General features: G+C 37.9%; 1 protein-coding gene across 2 annotated transcripts in view; it reads right to left on the bottom strand.

Annotated features, from left to right (window-relative positions):
• Positions 1-19,830, bottom strand: part of LOC594501 (nephrocystin-4) — a 37,730-nt gene that overhangs the window by 8,953 nt on the left and 8,947 nt on the right. Inside the window, exons 2-12 of one of the 2 annotated variants that reach the window (XM_030986547.1) lie at positions 15,034-15,180; positions 11,581-11,716; positions 9,747-9,854; positions 9,260-9,415; positions 7,625-7,764; positions 6,713-6,894; positions 5,732-5,870; positions 4,859-5,080; positions 3,895-3,972; positions 2,688-2,699; positions 553-689 (exon numbers count right to left, since the gene is read on the bottom strand). In XM_030986547.1, the coding sequence (XP_030842407.1) occupies positions 553-689; positions 2,688-2,699; positions 3,895-3,972; positions 4,859-5,080; positions 5,732-5,870; positions 6,713-6,894; positions 7,625-7,764; positions 9,260-9,415; positions 9,747-9,854; positions 11,581-11,716; positions 15,034-15,180 (1,457 nt within the window). The remainder of the gene's footprint in view (positions 1-552; positions 690-2,687; positions 2,700-3,894; positions 3,973-4,858; positions 5,081-5,731; positions 5,871-6,712; positions 6,895-7,624; positions 7,765-9,259; positions 9,416-9,746; positions 9,855-11,580; positions 11,717-15,033; positions 15,181-19,830) is intronic. The other variant, XM_030986548.1, reaches the window with a different exon arrangement.

Consider the following 19,830-nt stretch of genomic DNA (forward strand, 5'->3'; position numbering starts at 1 on the left):
GGGGGGGGGGGGAGAAAGGGTGATAGAGATGGGAGGGAGGGGCAGAGACAGAGACAGAGACAGAGAGAGAGAGAGAGAGAGAGAAGGGGAGGGGGACAGAGGGAGAAAAGGGGAGGGAGGGAAGAGAGAAGGAGAGACAGAGACAGAGGGAGAAAGAAAATGAGGGACAGAGAGAGAGAGAGAGAAAGAGAGAGAGAGAGTGAGAAGGAAGGGAAAGAGAGATAGAGAGAGAAAGAGAGACATACAGGTAAAGACATATAGATAGCTTATTATACCACAACTTAATTATTACATCTTCTGTGAGGTGAAAAACAAATTTCTTCCAAGAAACTGAATGCTGACATTGGGTTTGGATTAAGTATGGCTGGTTTTTAAGTCTTTACACATGAGAGATACATATTGCTCAATCTAAAAATAATAGATCTACAAGGCGTAAAAAATTAGAATTCCACTAAGAAAAGTTCATAGAATGAACAATTTGTGATCAAAGAACTTGATGTAGGAAATAAAAACTAAATTTCTAAAAAAATAAAGACTAAATTTCTACCATACCTTGGAGATCTTGGTATGGGAGGTTTGCCCATGATTGAAGGAGGGAGCTCGTTCATCATCGATGCTTCTGTTCCGCTCGTCTGGGATGGCAGAGACTGCATGGATGGATACTGCCCTCTAGAGTTGGGTCTCAAGTCCTTTGGGAATGAACATAAAGATTTGATGAATGTATTGTATTGTATTTATTAAACTTCATTGATGTACATCAATATTCTGTTTATAAACATATAAATCAATTCACAGTGCAATGTAACATATTAATGAATGAAAGTAAAAAGAAAATTTGATATAAATGAAGAATTACCAAAGAATTACCAATACTGAATGCCATGGCTTCTTTCTTTGAGTTTCTCAAAAAATATCTTTGATGTACCGGTAGTGAAAGGACAGCAACAAGTTCAGATTGGATCTTTCTAATAATTTAGAGTCACCAAAATCCCCACTATCTATGCCATTTGCTTTCTGGATGTGGATTTATTTGTGCCACTTGGTTTCATAGAGCTACTCTTTATTATCTCATCAATTACAGTGTTTGTACTTTGCACAATGTTTAGGAATGCAGCCAATGTAGCAATGTAGATCACACAGAATGACAGAAATTTGTCTGTTCAGAAGTAGAAGGGTAAAGTCACCATTGTTTAGTTTAGTTTATGAGTTAAGGTTATTCTGGCTCCAAACAAGCAAAATAGCATGTTCTTTAATAACCTGGGGGGTGTTTCACAAAGATCCTAAGTTGAACTTACATGTATCTCTAAGTTGTACTTATCAATTATGAAAAGCCATTAGCATTTTGAAAATATTTTGTAAAAGTTATTTTAAAAGGCATAAAATGTTGATTTAAATCATACATATTTTCTATTACAGTATCAAGTAAATATCATGTTCATGATGTGGAATTTATGAAAAGTCTAAAAGACTTGAATATTTGCTTTTGTATATATATGTTTTTTAAGGCTACAAATGGCTCTCCATAATGTTTAAGTCCAACTTAGAGTTAAGTTTGACTTAGTATCTTTGTGAAACACTCCCAGGTCAACTGACGCACATTAGATTGATATTGGTCAAGTTACCAGAAATCATTGCTCATACCATTTATAACCAGTGCCGAAAACCACACAAGATTAGTTTACATAAACACCGGAACGATAGTACAGTATATATTACATGTGGATACATATAGAAGGTATTAACATCTTTTAATTTGCTACAAACATCAGGGCCCCATTTCACAAAAACTTGTCATCAGTGACAAATGACAATTTTTGTTATAAGCTAATGAAATCGTTGCTTCTGATTGGTTATCAGCAGATGTGTCACAGAGTTTTGTCATTTGTCATTGGAAAAAGGCTTTGTGAAACAGGTCCCAGTTAAAAAGGAGAAAAGATACAGGAAGCAAATTATGCCGTCTTTAAGAGTTTGTCAGACATTAATTGCTTTATGAAATGTGCTGAACTTACATTACCCCACAAGTAAAGAAAATACAGCATAATCTAAATCTTTTAATTAGATGGTTTAGCTCCACCAATGCACAGTGCATGTATTCAATATTCAGAACAGATCAGATAGAACAGAAGACAGAAAGAGGAGAAAGAGAGAGAGAGAGAGAGAGAGAGAGAGAGAGAGAGAGAGAGAGAGAGAGAAATGAGAAAGAGGGACAGAGAGAGGGAGGTAGATTGAGAGAGAAAGAGAGAGAGAGAGAAAGAAAGAGAGAGAGAGAAAGAAAGAGAGAGAGAGGGAAAGAGAGAAAGAAAGAGAGAGAAAGAAAGAAAGAAGAGAGAGAGAGAGAAAGAGAGAGAAAGAGAGAGGGAGAGAGAAAGAAAGGAAGAGAGAGAAAGAGAGAGAGAGAGAGAGAGAGAGAAAAAAAAAAGGAAGAAAGAAAGAGAGAGAGAGAGAGAGAGACAGGGGAGAGAGAAACTTAGATGCAGCAGAAAGGAACATTGTCAGTTATCATTTAACTCTTGTATAGTGTTACAGGAGCAGTGCTTTAGGAAAGTACACAAAGTTACAAATTGACTGGGTGTTTACATGAGTGGACATACATGATACATGTAATACATTAATATCACAATATTGTTACTTTACAGTGATAGTTGATAAAACAAGAGTGCCAAAAACGTTATCATGAGATACTTTACCTCAGTATCCAGCTATGGAAAAAGGCAAGTCAATATCAAGAAGGTACAATTAAATGAGATTCAGTCACAAAACTTATACATGTAAACTGACATTTGCAGACTTATTAAATAATTTATAACATTTGCATGAAAATGGAATATTAAAATCATTGTACGACAGATGAAAATGTCAATAAAAAGGGTAGTTGGGACTATTTCAAATGTGAATCTTCCATGATTTATATGCAATATTGATGATTTATACATTGTAGAATAAAAAATAAAATACTCTATCTGGTTTCTGAATCACTTTTCAACTGCTTAATATTGTATCTTTGTATTTAGTAATAATATTAATAACAATAATAAAATTGCTATTTGTTTAGCACTTATGGTTGGTGCTTTACTTGTAATAGGTCATTGGATTCATTGCTAATCTGCACATTATAGTGCACACTCTCCGCTCCCTGGGGAGTATTCCGGCGAGGCGCCATTTTACAAGCACACACATCATAATTCAACCACATTAATTTTCGCATCCTACCAGGTACCCATTAAACACCCAGGTGGAGAGTGGCAAATGCAGATAAATGTCTTGCCAAAGGACATGAGTGCCATGGTTGGACTCAAACCGTATTCATGTGATCCACGGTCCAATGATGTATCCACCAGACCAACACACCTCTACCGACAACCTTACAGATTGATCTTACAAAAGCAAATTCAAGTATAGGTCTCTTTTACATGTACTCAGCGACTGAATGAGTAACTTTTATTCAGCCATGTTTTAAAGATAAAGTTGAGTTCTGGTCATGCAATTGCAATTGTGAAAAAAAACGTTGTGGAATCGATCAGAAAAGGTTCTAAAGTATTGGTGTGTGCTGCAAGGTTCTGGAACCATCAAAATGATAAGAAATTTGGCCCAGTTTTGGTAAAGTTACGAGCACTGTACACAGAAAGATATGGGACTACATATATGGGACTACACAAACATGTGGCGTAAAAATCCGTCCCGATTTTTAAGATGTTACATGCCATATTTCAAATAGTAAGGCATTTGAAGAGCCATGCTTTTCAGGGAACACTTTGTATCTGATGTTCTTTCTCACTTGCATAATACAATGATAACGCTCACAAATTATTTTTCACCTCTTCCCAGAGCCCAGCTTTCTCTAACTCAAGAACACTGCAAAAGGATAAGGGATGGAGGACCGAACTGAGAGCTTACCGATGGCCTGTGTAACCTGGTAGCCTCTGACGGCACAGATGTAGACTGTGGACTGAGAGGTCGCCGTGATTCATCCTTCTGCAATCAAAATAAAACGATAAGGTTGTTGATATATTGAAAGCAGCAGATAATTGCAGGGAAAGTCCATCGGCAATTTTCGCAATGTAAATAGAATGTGAGAAAGATAATTGCCTAACATGAATATTATGATAAATGTACCAACAAAAACTGATGTTACTGATATCTGATTAAACCATGTTTGTGTCATTAGTGATTTCTATGGCATTTCCAGGCTTGCCAACATACATTGTTGTTTCCATATTTATATAACCGTAAAATCACAGCTTTATGAATAATTATGTTCTATCTGAATCATATTCAATGTACAAGTGATGTATAAATGATTCAGTTTAGGCTGGCTAGAAAAATGAGTGTTATTTGTCAGCTGAGACCCAGAGGAGCATTCAAGGTAATATCTAACAAATCAACATGGTCTCCAAAACAGTTACAAGTAAATTTGTTTATGTACAAATATATGACCCCCCAAAAAATAAGTCATTTATTAAACTCCAAGCAGGCACCATTTTACAGATGTTTACAATGACTTTCACATCCTACCAGGTACCTAGGTAGAGAGTGGCAAAAGTGGATCAATTATCATGCCACAGGACGCAAGTGCAATTATCTGGGATTTGAACCCTACATCCTTAGCTTGAGAGTCAAGTGAATGAACCACTATACAATCAAACCTGTCTACAGCAACTGCCCGAGGGAAACACAAAAAGTGGTCTTCATAGGCAGGTGGTCTGTGTAGACAGGTTCCTTTAGTACATGTTTCAATGAGAAACCATTTTCAAGGACAACAAAAAATGTGGTCTTTGTAGACAGGTGGTCTTTCTATACAGGTGGTCATTAAAGCTGGTTTGGCTGTACCATGACACCTCCACCATGGAGAATCACTCACCTTAATCTTGAAGACAAACTGAAGCTTTCCAGCCACCATCTTGTTCATCTCATCAGCGGACGGATCACTGCACTTATAGAACAGGATTCCATCAGGGTTTGGGACTGGTCCTCCACTAAACGTCAGGGTGACCTCAGACAAGGAGTCCTTGAACTTCGGGCACCAGGCAGCCCAGCGGACAGCGATGTTACGGGTCTGGTGGCGATTCATGCTTGCACTCAGCTGGTGGGTATTTCAAAGAACACAAAGACTTTTTGTTACCAATAATCACATATACTAGTAGTTGTCTTTTAATATCAAGATATCATTTGCATTGCAATAGTGTAACAAACAACTATTTATAAATACAGTATATTTCCTCATAATGGCTTTACACACAATGTTAAAAACAACTGGCATCAGCACACTACAACAATATCTAATTCACCTATCTATGGATGATTCCTGTGCTACTCCAAAGAAAATTGTGTTTTTAGAATCTAAATTACAGTCAAACCTGTCTATTAAGGCCATTCAAGGGAAACACCCCCCCCCCCCATGGACCCGTATACAGGTGGCCTTTCTAGAGAGGTCTTTCAAGACAGATGGCCACTAAGACAGGTTTGACTGTATCTTAAATGATCAGACACACGCAAAGAAATGAAAATGTAGCCCCTTCCCATGCGGTGGTAAATCATCAGACAAATACAATGTGTGAGGCTGCATTTTTACATTTTCAAATGTTGTAAACATACAGATCATTGATAACACGTATGGTGTAGCTACATATATGATTTGTTTTATCCCCCTTAAATTGCTTCTTGCCATTGCCAAACAAGAGATTTTGAGGCGGTTGACTGCATTAGTTACGTTTAAAAATAAGTTAAAACTGACCTTCTTATCACTCATGGAGTTTGGTATGGTGACGATGTACTCCATCATGAAGACGATGCTAAAGAGAGGGTCGTTGACCACTTCTGATAGCTTGATACTGCCCTTCACATGAAGTACAGATGTACCTTGAAGACTCTCCCTGAATGCAAATACACACAAATAACCAATATGCTAATCAAAAGTGTAATTCACTTGATATCCATGATTATGACTTTGTAATATACATGTATGCCAAAAATGCCAAAATTATGTTTTTGTTTTAAAACCGATGATTCAACTAAATAACAATCATCATCTTTACTATAGTCATCATCACTTGCCACCACCACCCCCTGCTACCACCACCAGCACCTGCTACCACCACCACCACCACCTGCTACCACCACCACCACCACCTGCTACCACCACCACCACCACCTGCTACCACCACCACCACCTGCTACCACCACCACCACCTGCTACCACCACCACCAATTGCTACCACCACCACCTGCTACCACCACCACTACCTGCTACCAGCACCACCTGCTACCACCACCTGCTACCACCACCACCACCTGCTACCACCACCACCACCTGCTACCACCACCACCTGCTACCACCACCACCCCTGCTACCACCACCACCACCTGCTACCACCACCACCTGCTACCACCACCACCACCACCACCACCTGCTACCATCACCACCAGCTACCACCACCACCTGCTACCACCACCATTTTCCACAAGTGACGCTGATGAGGTAAGCGAGTACTGGAAAGATGATTGAGAACCTTATTGTGTGCACTTACATGAACAGCACAACACAAGTATAACACAGCTTCCAGTATCATCAGAATTCATCACCACCATCATCATCAACACCACCACCACCATCATTGTCACCATCATCATTATCCTAATCATTGCCATGATCATCATCATCATATTCATCATCAAAGTCACCATAACTGTCATCATCATCATCAAAATCCCTTACCTGGAACCAGAGATGCCTTTTTTGCCCATCCTCTTGCTACCCCTATTACCCCCTCTGCTCAGCTTATCAGCATCCAGCATCATGATCTGGGGGGAGTCGACATACCCCCATCCATTGTGGATACCAACATGTAATCTCCTCTCAGCCACTTGGACCACTCCTTTATCCGATGTCACTTCCTCCTATGTGAAATGAAAACGTTTGCGTAAAAATAAAAAAATGTATAGGGAGTGTGATTTCTATTTTTTAACCATTGAGAAGAAACAAAAAACATTTCTTGTGTGTAATTTTTAAAAGATACACTTAAGTTTTCAAGAATAGTATAGGTCCAATGGAGTATCCTTGTGGCACACTTAATATACAGTATAGGACCAATCCCTGTCTCTCTCTCTCTCTCTCTCTCTCTCTCACACTCTCTCTCCCTCTTTCTCTCCCTATCTCACCGCTCCCACTCTATTATCTCACTCTTATTCTCACCCTAATATTTCTGATGACGGGTTTGCAGGCCTTCACTGACATCTTTCAGACATTTCCCTCGTCGTTTCTTGTATGTCTTTCTCTTCATGACATACTCATCAATCAACACAAACACATATTTTCATCTGAAGTTCCACATGTATAAATATATCTTTCTGTGTACATGTTTTTTCCAAACATCCTATCCTATCCTATTGTACAAATACCTTAATGGTTATTACATAACTCTAGCACAAAGATTCTTCTCCCACCCAGAACACAACTGGCTGGCCACTTTTATTCTAACAGAGTGGTCCAACCTTGGAATAATCTACCAGAAAAAGTAGTGTCTGCACCTACATTGGCGACTTTTAAGGGTTAATTGAGAGCCCTTCCCTCTGGAAAAGAGGGCTAATCTACCAATTCCCTTTGTTTTAATTCCCTAAAATTCCTTACCCTTAGAATCCTGTCAGAGTTGATGAGTTTACAAAGCTCCTCCTCAAACCTCTCGACATTAGGATGTAGTGTGACTTGAAGTTTATCAATGGTACACGAGACCTTCTTCACTGGCTTGGGCTTCCTCAAACTATCTCCTCCTTCACAAAGAAAAGCAAGAGTAAAAAAGGAAAGGGTCAAACACAACCATGAGGAATCTATATCTCGAGGGTTCAGTGACACACAGACGTAACTCCACTCAACCATTGAAGTTAATGGCTAGTGAAGCATAGACTTAATTCCTTAAGGCCCAAGTGCTCAGTGATACATAAACCACTTTTTATCAAAATGGCCACATAAAAAATGGCCTCGATATAATGCCATAAAAATTTGGGGGCTTGCCTTGAAATCTAAACAAGATGGACAAGTTTGACTTAATTGATCTTTACAAGTGTTTAAAAAAAGACTGATAATAATTGTTCATTTAAAAATAAGGATGTTTCCTACATTATCTCAGTCTCAGGGCTACAATAACAAAAGAGTTGCTCCCTTCAATTATTCTCTCCTAAGATGTCTTCAAATTCTGACTTGGACAGACTATTTGGTTAAGAAATACTCCAGAAGAACAAAAGCGATTACAAATAAAAAGATGACTGATTAAACATGATCTTTGATCAAGAGACAAGAGGCAGGCAGGCAGGCAATACACCAGTTTACAGTTGTATCAGTGCGCATGCGCAGACAGTTGACCTCGGGTCATTGGCCCCAAAATTGGGGCCAATAACCTCTGACCTCTGGTATTTATGCGTAAATTAAAATTGCGCCCATGCAAATGATGATGTGCGCGCACAACGCAGCGCGCAGGCAGTGATGTCATCATTATTTGCATGGGCGCAATCTTAATTTACGCATAAATACATGACTCCTAGGTCATTAGCTTTGTTTAAAATGGCGCACACAACTGTAAACTGGTGTATTGAACTCATTCTGCCAAGGCCTATGGTACAAGCACATGTTCTATGGCTCTGCAATTTGAATCAAACATTACAAAGTTACAGAGCCAAACCACAAAATGTGGGCAAATGTCATGAATATTTTTTTTAATATAAATGTAACGCTTCCTGGGAGAAATTTCAATTATTCAGTTGAACATATTTGTGGCTATCAAGAGAGCTTGGGTATTTGTTTATAGTTCATTGTGACTGTGCCATGGACCAGTGATGGCCTGGTGGTAGAGTCGCTACCCGGCAAGTAGATGCAGGTTCAAGTCCCGCTGGTCCCAAGATTTTTTCTGACTTGTTTTTCAATACAGATCGATCAATCAATTTTATTTACTGGGTGTAAGCCACATATATATGTTTAAATAAATGTCATGAATAGTTGAATAAAGCTACAGTTGTAAGTCATTCTTATTCATTTGGCGTCACCTGTGCCTGGAAGGCGAAAAGCGAACTGAATCACTATAACCCTTGGGTCTCTAGTCCTTGTATAACTGATTGGGATGTATAGGTGGACCTCTACACAGGAGTTTCCCTCTACTCTAATATGAATAGTACAGTGGGTTCTTAACATGCAAGGTGGTGACTCTTCTCTACACAGGGCCTCCATTTAACGTCCTATCCGAGGGATTACTTGTGTCCATGGTCTATCCCTTACCTGAGTTAGCATCCACTATGGTAACACCAGGGATGATGTCATTGCCAAGAGCCAGGATGTTCTCTGGGAGTAGGTGGAAGATCTTCTCCAGGTAGCGATGGGTCTTGATGGTAAAACACAGCTGACAGTCAGATACAAATGTGATGTTTGGATTGCCTGTGTGAAGGACAGTTGGAGAGTTGTGTGAATACATGTAGTATTGTTGAAAGGGGCAAGCTTAGATCTTTTTAAAGCACTCATGAATAACAAAGGTATTAGGCGAGGCAGAAGAGTTGATGCAGGAGTGTGAGCTCTCCCCTCTCCCCCCCCCCCCCCCCCCCTCCATGAAGTCACTGCCAGAATATACCGGTACTCACATAGCACGTTGTTCTTTTATTTTCATACAAAGTCAAAAGGGAAGGGGGATGGAGAAAGGAAAGCTGACCATGCAAAGAAAAGGTGGACAAATTGCTTAAAAGACGGAAGACCTTTGACCTTTGTTCTTTACCTTCAATATCATCATCCTGCAGATAGAGTAGAGCTCTAGGGGAACCATGGTAAACATCCACCCTCCTCACAGGGGCGGGCGTGGCTTGAGACGTGTCTGGTATATCACCTACAAAAAAAATATTTAAAAAATAAGGTAGGCTACATGTTGAGAGTTCAGTGACACAAAGACGTAACTCCATATTTTGCCAAAATGATGTATTTGATATCAAAATGTTCAGAAAAATGTGGGCTTTCCAGGAAACACAAAGATTTAACTCCACCCAAAACCCCTTTGAAGTCAATGGCTAGTGAAATGTAGACTGAACTCCTTAAGGCCCAATTAGTGCTCAGTGACACATAAACCCCTTTTTTCAAAATGGCCAAAATGGAGTTACGTCTTTGTGTCACTGACCCCTCGATGTATCAAAAACATATATTTTCATCAGGATACAATATCTGAGGGTGCAGGTGTGCTGTACAAGGTATACACCTGTACATAACAACCAATAAACAACATCAACAGCAATACAACAAGCATTTCATCATTCTTACTGTAATGTGCACAGCAGAAGGAGGAAAAAAAAGAAGAAGACATTTGGCAATTTCTTTCTTTCCATTTTTTGAAATTATGAGAAGACAGAATTAAGAAACAAAGTGAGAGAAGTGACATTGTGAGATGGATTTACATGTACGATTTAAGAGTAAAATGTACAATGTAGATGTAGTAAAAAAATTCGAAACTATAAATATTTCAATGTACATTTTAATACTGGCTGTGCATTTATATGTTTGAGCCCTTCTAGGAGACACAAGATGATATTTACATGTACACTGTAGACATACACAATGTCTCCAAAAAAAAAACTCTTTATAAAATGGTTGAGCTCTGTCTTGAACAAACACTGTACATTTATATATTTGGACGGCGCCAAGAGATTGAGTTACATTCTTAAAATCAATAATCAATACTACAGAATGCAGACAAATCATTGGCTGAACCATACTGTAGGCAAACATGCCAAGTGTAAAAATAATTCAGAGAGCCCATGCACTAAAGCGCAAGTTAAACTTGTACAGAGTATTGTATAGATCGATCGTGTCTGATGAGAGAAACAGAGTGTCAATGCTAAAGCCTATAATACATGTACAGGTTTGTAAGTTAACTGCCTTTTCAGCTCTCAGCATTAAGCATATTTTATGTACAGTCAAACCTGTCTAAAGCGACCGCCTATTAAAGGGAAACAAAAAATTTGGTCTTTGTAGACAGGTGGTCACTATGCAGGTTTGACTGTATATCTTTACATGTGCAGGTACTATAAAGCTAATGTCTGTACTAGTTAAGCCAGGGGGGGGGGAGGGGGATGGGAGGTAGACCTCTCTGCAAGGTCACTGGCAGGTGGTTATCTCATCAAATCAGCTCTCAATTAACATAAGAAAAGGGGGATCATGGGGGACCATCAGGCACCGATTAGGCTTGTTTGCTATATAGAGGGTGCAAGTAGCTATAGGTATAGTGCAGTGGGGCTTTAAATCAATATTTCCATGATATTTTAGAAGAATGAAATCATGAACTGATAATCAAAATCATCTTGATGAGGATACCTTCTTGGGTCATGTTATTTGAAAGAATGGTTTGGAAAATATTACACTGACTGGAAGAATCGAGGGGAGGAGGAGTAGGGGTACATAGAAAGAGGATTCTGTAGATGAGTAGCCTAAGGAGTGAGATTTCTGAAAGTGGAATTGATCTGAGGGAGAATGAATTACTTCATAGAATATGGGATAGAGAGTTGTGGCACTCCATGATCGCCTACGTCTCAGGACATGGCACGTAAAGAAGAAGAATAGGATACCTTGTTGGAACAGTCTAAGGAGACCCCATCCACATGCCATCTGACGAGGCCCTGTCTTGGCATCAGAGATGACTGCGATGATTTCCACAATCAATACAATATTAGGGTCTGCCAACGATGTGTGGAAGTAAACAGGCTGGAAAAGAGAAAGAAAGTCAATAATGACATGATTTAATGTACCTTGTAGTATGCCTTAAAGGGGAAGTCCCCCTTCTTCCCCTTTAAGGCGTATTCACATAATGTACACTGCCATAAACTGTGATGGTTTACTGCAGTGTTTTATTTTAGTGCGTACTGAATGATTGGCAAATGGGGAATAAATAAGTAGCTGTGCGCATTATATGTGTGTTATAAGATACACAAATGTGAAGTGCAGTACGCTATGCTTTACAAAAAAAAAAAAAACCTACTGTAAATGACTACGGTTTGGATGAGAAAGTCTTTAAAATCACTCTATTATCTACCAGGCATAAAACTATAAACTTTATTTCTTTTGCAAATTGGCTTAAATTTGAATCCACAAGTATAACAAATATACATGTACAGTACAGTTTTGTATACAGTAGACAACTACCGTAAATAATTTATACCGATGGTAAATTTAATGGGTTTTTGTATCCCCTTAACTCAAGAATGATAGGTATATTGGTTGAATTAGGGCCTGTGTTGAATACTTTTAAATGTACAATACTGTAAGCTGTTACACATGTTTATCACAAAAAGAAACATACATGTACCTGTAAATTGAGGCAAATTATTTTTCACATACCGGAAGTCCGGTACTTTCATTGTTTTGTAAAAACTAAGGGTATGAATAATTTGGTTGTTACATTGTAGCTGGCATGGCAACATCCTAACAAATATCAATATTCCATAAAAAGCAATTTAATAAAAAAAGCAAACCTAAGAGTATTCAATTTAAGTGCTCAACCAAGTACATGACCTTTATATTTATGATTCAATAAAATATCGCTTTCACTTTTCACAGGCCTAACCTTGATAAGTCAGTAATAATTTATTGGCTGTGTGAATTTACTGACAGTAATTGTAATTTCAAACATGTTGACGATACAATGCACAGCGAATGTAAAATGTCTATTTTCTGTATTCCTTTCGAAAGGATGTAGATACAGCATCTGTACCTTGCATCTACAGTGAATATGAAAGTCAGGTAACCTTTTTTTCAGTTCAAAACTTCAATCAAAACAGTTTCAGGTCTTCATGATCCATGTGCAAATGAATGATGTAGTTTCATACATAGTGTACAGACAACTATACAAACCCATTACATCCATATTCTTGTTCGTTATCCACCTGTGAAACAGGTTTTATGAAAACTGATATCAAGCAAACTCTTACAGTCCAGAAAAAATTATCATAAACAAATATTATTTGTAGTACAAGCAAACATTTAACTGATTGTTCAAAGTTACATGTACAGCACACATACATGTATGGGTGGTAAATAAAAGGAAAATCTTTGGAACCCCTTAAGCTAATCAATTTGTTTACATTTCTTCAAATTTCTCCCCAGCTGCCTCTCTCTCTCTCTCTCTAGCTGTTTGTCTATCTGTACATGTCTGTCTCTCTGTCTCTCTCTCTATGCTCTTTGTCTGTCTGTCTCTCTCTCTCTCTCTTTCTCTCTCTACATGTATGCTCTTTGTTTCTGTCTGTCTGTCTCTGTCTCCGTCCGTCCGTCTGTCTCTCTCTCTCTCTCTCTCTCTGTCACATCCCTAACACACTCCCTTGGTACCTCTTTCTATGCAAAGTATCTTCCTCTACCTCGATATCCTCCCCTTCTTCTCTCTAGATAAATATCTTTTAAAATCCTTCCTCTTGTATTCTCTCTTAATCATTGGCCTAATAATAACTTATTTCCATTCCTTACAAGGATGTGTATCACTACCACCTCAAAAGAGACCCATTTATAATATCTATTTTCTGCATTTTCTACAACTTCCTCTTTTACTTCTTTAGAGTGCCATAATTTGTTTTGTTTTTTATGTCATTTTTCTAAGCAATAATACAAATACTTGCAATATCAATCTTCAACAATGTTATGAAAAGAATATGTTCTTTTCTATTTTTTATATTTGTATATTGTCTTAATGACTCTTTAAACATATATGTATGCAATTTATATTTGTTGATGTACATGCATTTTCTCCAACTTCCTCTTTTACTTCTTTTCTTCATGTTTCTCCTCTCCGTTTTCCTGTTGACAAATCAATTGTAACTGTATTTTATGTTTGAAATATGCAATGAGTGTTTTATTTGTACACATGACCAATTCAGCCATTGGGCTGCAACACATGTTTTTTAATAAATCTTGAAATTGAATTGAATTGAATCTATGAATACACAATACAGTTTATACCATGTACTGTATGTTGATGCACATTATAATAAAATATTGAAATTTGTTGCATTTTTTTTCTTTCAGTCGTTCCCTGATACTTTGTACCCACATTGAGCTGCATACCATATCTTTAAATGGATCAATAAAACTGCCTGACTTCCAAACAACCACCTCGTCGTCGCTGGCAGAAAAAAAAATATATGCAAATATGAAGAGGCCAAACATGTTGCTTTCCCGTGTCTATTGACACTTTTAACGACAGGAACTTTGGACATGTTTAGCTTCCCTATCGTCAAGGAAACAGTCAATAACGTGACTTTGTTTGAATTGATTTGGCTTAATGAACGTTAACAGATGCATGTACATGAAGGCAATATGTACTAGCTAATCAAGATTGAATCGAAGGTTATTACTTTTTATTCATTACTTGAGTCAAATTATGTGCAAGTGCATTCATTAGGATAGAATCTGAAGAAGAAAAAAAACCATCCATTTAATCACATCATACCACTGCTCCTAATCATGGTATGCAATGTACATGCGCTGTAGTACAAAATATACATGTACCTTGGAATTCAATTATGACTTCCTGAATTTTGCCTGAACACAAAACCTATTGAAGGTAAAGACCAGTATTGGAAACGCCCCAATTTCTAAAAATGAAATGGAAGCTCTTATTACCATTCATGTTAAAGAATATGTTTTGACTAATACATGATGATACAAATTTTGCCAGGAAACCGCCTACTAATTGATATATTTGGTAAATTAGTATATCTATTGGTGTGTGAGAGATATAACGCACGTGTGTGTAGTCCCATATACATCTTTCTGTGTACAGTGATTGTAACTTTACAAAGACTTGGCCAAATTTCTTATCATTTTGATGATTCCAGAACCTTGCAGTACACACAAATACTTATATGCTAGATGATCAACCTTTTCTGATCGATTCCACAACGTTTCTTTCACAATGCAATCACATGACCATAACTGGTCTTTACCTTTAAAAGGAGCTGGAGGAGCAGAGCAATGTTGGAAAAGTGGATACAGAAAAATTGGATGAGTTTGAGAAGAATCCAGAGGTATCTTACCAGATTGCACTGTAGCCTTGGAGCATGGTTGGCGCTCTGTTTGCAAGCCTTCCTTGGCCCAACTAGGGTCCTACCAAAGAATCTCTTGAAAGTTATGTCAAAGAGACTGAAACGGAGTTGGTACTGCGTCTGCTTCTTGGCTTTTTCCTGAAAAAAGAAAGAACGACAAATATGATTTCAGTGATGATTTTCCACCAATACCTTAGTGATTCAACAAATTCAATTCACCCAAAAATATCAATGTGTTCAACTCGAGCAGTACATGTACATGTACCTCAAACTACATCCAACTTAACTATATCTCAGATATTAAATCAATAATTTTGATGAATGTATGTTTCCTACAGTTTAATGCAGTTCTGTGTTTTCATATATTTTCTACTTGTGTATATCACACTTTACAATGTACATAATACTATACAAGTATCTGAAGGCCTACCAAATTGACATGTACAGTACATGTACACTAGAGCTGCAAACAGAATCTACCTTGAATGAAATAATAATTGCCTAGTGCTTCCATCTCTAGGCAAGCTCTGAGGTCAAGATCAAAATATATTCCTAGTTTGTGATTAAAATCGGAATACCGTACTCTGATTTTATATTGTGTATTCCAGATTTGGATGACCCCTCTACTCCCTGTTCATGTACATGTAGGTTGTACCTGAGCTTCTACATCATGCGCTACATTCTCCACCGAGTGAACCAAGATGAAGAAAGGAACCCAGTTCTTATGGTCCACCGTCTCATCACCGTGGTAACGGACAGCAGTCCTACGGTAGTCTGCAGGAATAACTCGCTTCACAAGCAGCTCCTGCTTGATGCTTTCTATCTCCTCACAAGGCTGTAGGTGCTTTGTCAGAGGCGTTGCCTCACTAGCAGACAGTCTGAAGTGACGCGGAAGCGTGGAGAATTGACTGAAACTTGTTGAGCGCTGTGGATGGTGATTACTTGACTGAGTTAACAACCTGCTCTTATCCAACCAGACATTTGGAGTGCTTTTCCACAGGGCAAGTGTGGATTCTGGAGTGAGCAGCAACTGTGGAGGTTGTGATGGCAGAGCACTGGGTGTCCATGTTGAAGATTGATTATGCCTGGAGGTCGTCTGGCCCTGATGATGTCCAGTCTCACGTAGAGATTCTTCGCTTTCATCTTCCATTGTTCACAAGGGCAGACTTGGACACAAAGACATTGCTTCAAGAGACGGAGCACTTTGAACTGATCTTCAGTAGATGTGAACAGATGACACACACCCAGATACATTGGTAGCACGGTCTCATAATGTCAAAGGAGTTTACATGATTAAGAAGTCTGTAGTCACACAATTGAAGACACGTACATCATTGTAAGAAGTGACAATAAATGCTGCATCTAATGTATTGTAATCCCCCCAAAATCGATTGCTGAAGCCAAATTTTCATCTGATTCTTCAAAGTGAATACAAAAGCAAACAGATAACAAAAACTGCAAAAATGTATAAATTCTGATCATTAGAAAGCACAAATGATGACTAGAAATGGAAGAATTTAAGACCTGTATCATGACTACATGTACATGTAGCGTCAAGTGATGGATAAATGATCTCATGCAGATGTAAACGTAGAACTTCCAACTGCACGCAAACAAACAAGTTCTCATAAATCATTCCTCAGTGGTTGAAACACACAAGACGCCCATAAAGTTTATGGAGGTCCATAAAGATCCATAGCCATCTATTTATATACCGGTAACATGTCTGTGGAAATAATTGCCACACACGTGTATAAAATGCTAGTCAGAAGCCTACTGCCAATCTCCGTTTGAATGCACACAGATACATTCTCAGCTCCTTTTAAAATCCCACCACATGCTGGAGGCCCTACTCGAGGACTGAACAAACTTGATCGAAAATGCAGGCTGTTCTCACATGTTTACACAATGTATGTGTTTATCCCAGACTTCTCTTAAATGAGAGATGAGAGAAACCGTCTCAACTGCATCTGTCTTTATTTCCTACATGTACAGTACATAAGGTTTACTCTATTCGTGCCTCTCTCTGCTGTGTTTGATATCTAAGCTCAGTTCTAATAATCCAAGACTTCAGCTCTTCATGGATTTACCACTGATCTTCATATTATCGAAGGAAGCAACACAAGAAGAAGAAGAAGGTAGATCACCATTATGGTAAATCGATCATTGACGCTATCACAACCAGTTCTGCAAATACAAGTACTGTATTTCCTAAAACAAGTTCTTCCACCACATGTGTACTTAACCCAAATAGTCACAGCTGAATCGAACACTGATATCAACCAACAATGGAAGCAACTTAGGAGCAGATCAGGGACCCGTTTCACAAAGCCTTTTTTCAATGACAAATAACAAATATCAGTGACAAATCTGCTGATAACCAATCAGAAGCAAGGATTTCAGGAGCTTATAACAACAAATGTCATTTGTCACTGATGACAAGTTCTGTGAAACACCCCCCAGAAGACAACTATCATCCATTGAGAGCAAGAATGGATATTTAAACTGTATTTCAAGTACACATGCACATGGTCCTTCATGTACAAGTCAAAACCCTTTTGGCGCTCGACAGACGCAGCATGATCATTCCCTCCCTCATGGTCACCTCTTACATGCCAATCGATATCAGATTACGATCCGCCCCGCTCTCCAAAGGAACAACAGATTCACTACATTACACGCCTCATTGGGGCAAAAAGCTCGAAACACGTTTCTTCTTGCTGCTTCTCTGGTTGCCACGACAACCGAAATGCAACGGTTGGACTTGTTTACAAATGAAGATATTGAGATCTAGGCCATGCCGAGCACCGCCAAAATCAATAGAAGCAGTGCCACTGGCTGCATGAAAAGGAAATTTTAGTTGTAAAGGATGCCACTGTTCCACTGAATAAGGCTTGGCTGTCTCTTGACCGTCCCGTTATTTGGGTGAGCATCTTATTACTGTATTGTTACTACCACTGTAAAAGAGGTACCAGTACATGTACATCAATGTACAGTAGATTCTTTTCTTCTTTTTCAATTTGTTTAATTCAACAATAAGTTTGAATACAAAAAATAAGGCATGATTGCAGATATTACTGGTACTTAATTTTGTCAACATTATCAAAAATACAGTATCTACAATAAAATGTACTACTTTTGAATCTGTTTAGAAACCCTCATTCTACATTTAATACCAGAGAACCCTTTTTCTCTCCTTTTTATCAAAAGCTTCCAACCTTACTTTGTTAAATGTCTATAAATGGCATGGCACAGTTGTGCGTCTTAACCTGATATGAATACTCAACTCAAAGAATTATTCCCATTTCTCAGGTATACAAAGTTTGAACCAATTTGAACCAAATGTGGCTGCTGTATTCATGAACAACAATTCTCTTTGACATCGACAGCTTCGGGCGAGTGAAAAAAGATCAAGTACAAGTATCAATGCAGAAAGGATTGGCCTATTTACATGCAGCTATTAAAGTTACCTAATGACGTAATTGCCTGACAGATGATTGATAGAATGACCTGTTGTCATCAAATATTCAGTCAACGATTTTCCAATCAGTTGATTGCCTGAAAACATGCTGTTTGAGACTCCGTCTACATGTACATGTATGTACATGCTGTATTTTCATTATTAAAAAGCAATCTGTTGTATGTAGAATGAAGGGAATTCAGTATTATGACGAATTAGTTTTTATTACTGATAAAAGTAAATAATAGTCAGTATGAAAATTGTGAGGAAAGTCTGAAATACCTACAGTTTGTATATTACATGTATGTACATGTACAGTACATGTCGGGTAAGAAAATTATGGTTTTACAGATACAGGAATTGGCAACTTTAAGATTTCCACTGCGAGCATGTCGAGCATATATGTCTAATTAATCTGTATCCTTATATCTCTCTTCTTCATTCTTTGAAATGTTCTACATGTACTATGCATGTCAAAGTTTTGAGGTTTTTTTTTAGTTTTATTGATTTCACATTTCACATGCAGAAATAATAAAGTGAAGTTGAGATAGAAAGAAAAAAAGAATAAGTCCAATGATGGACAAGTACGTTTATAAAGAGCACAAATTATGCATTATTTTATATACAAATTTCTCTATTTCCTTGTGTTTTAAATTCTCCCTCTAAATTACTTCTTTCTCTCCTGCTACATTTGTTTTCATCTAAAATACTTATTTTTCCAGGAACCTATAATAAACGAGCACTGCTTTTTAATAGGTTCCTCACATTCTACTTAATCTATTAAGTATTATATGAATTGAGAATCATTGAGACGTGCTCATTTATACTAAACGTATTGTATACATGTGTAAGTATAATTTACCTGTACATGTATGTCTATATTTTGTGTAAAATGTGGAACAATCAAAAACTTGAAAACTTGAATAATGAAATGTTTTGCTTTGGAGAAAAATGGAGATCCGCTTGTGAGGGACATCACAACACTTCATTTAAAACATATCATTTTCGTATCTTATTTGGTTTTTCTCAACTTTTCAGTGATCCAATTCAATCATTTGTCTGCTATTATTGGGAATCTTGGTTGCTTCAAGCATACTCCTGCTTTCTTTAATAGCAGTCAGGTAAAGAAATCATCAAACTAAACCAAATGAAACCACCTTGATGCCAGGAGGGACTTTCCCTTTATCACAGAATTAAAGGTAAAGACCAGTTTTGGAAACGCCTCTATTTTAAAAATGAAATGGAAGCTCTTATTACCAATCATGACATGTGAAAGAATATGTTTTGACTAATACATGATGATACAAATTTTGCTGGGAAACCGCCTA

This window comes from Strongylocentrotus purpuratus, unplaced genomic scaffold, assembly GCF_000002235.5.
Source record: "Strongylocentrotus purpuratus isolate Spur 01 unplaced genomic scaffold, Spur_5.0 spur5_scaffold_16, whole genome shotgun sequence".
Classification (NCBI taxonomy): Eukaryota; Metazoa; Echinodermata; class Echinoidea; order Camarodonta; family Strongylocentrotidae; genus Strongylocentrotus; species Strongylocentrotus purpuratus.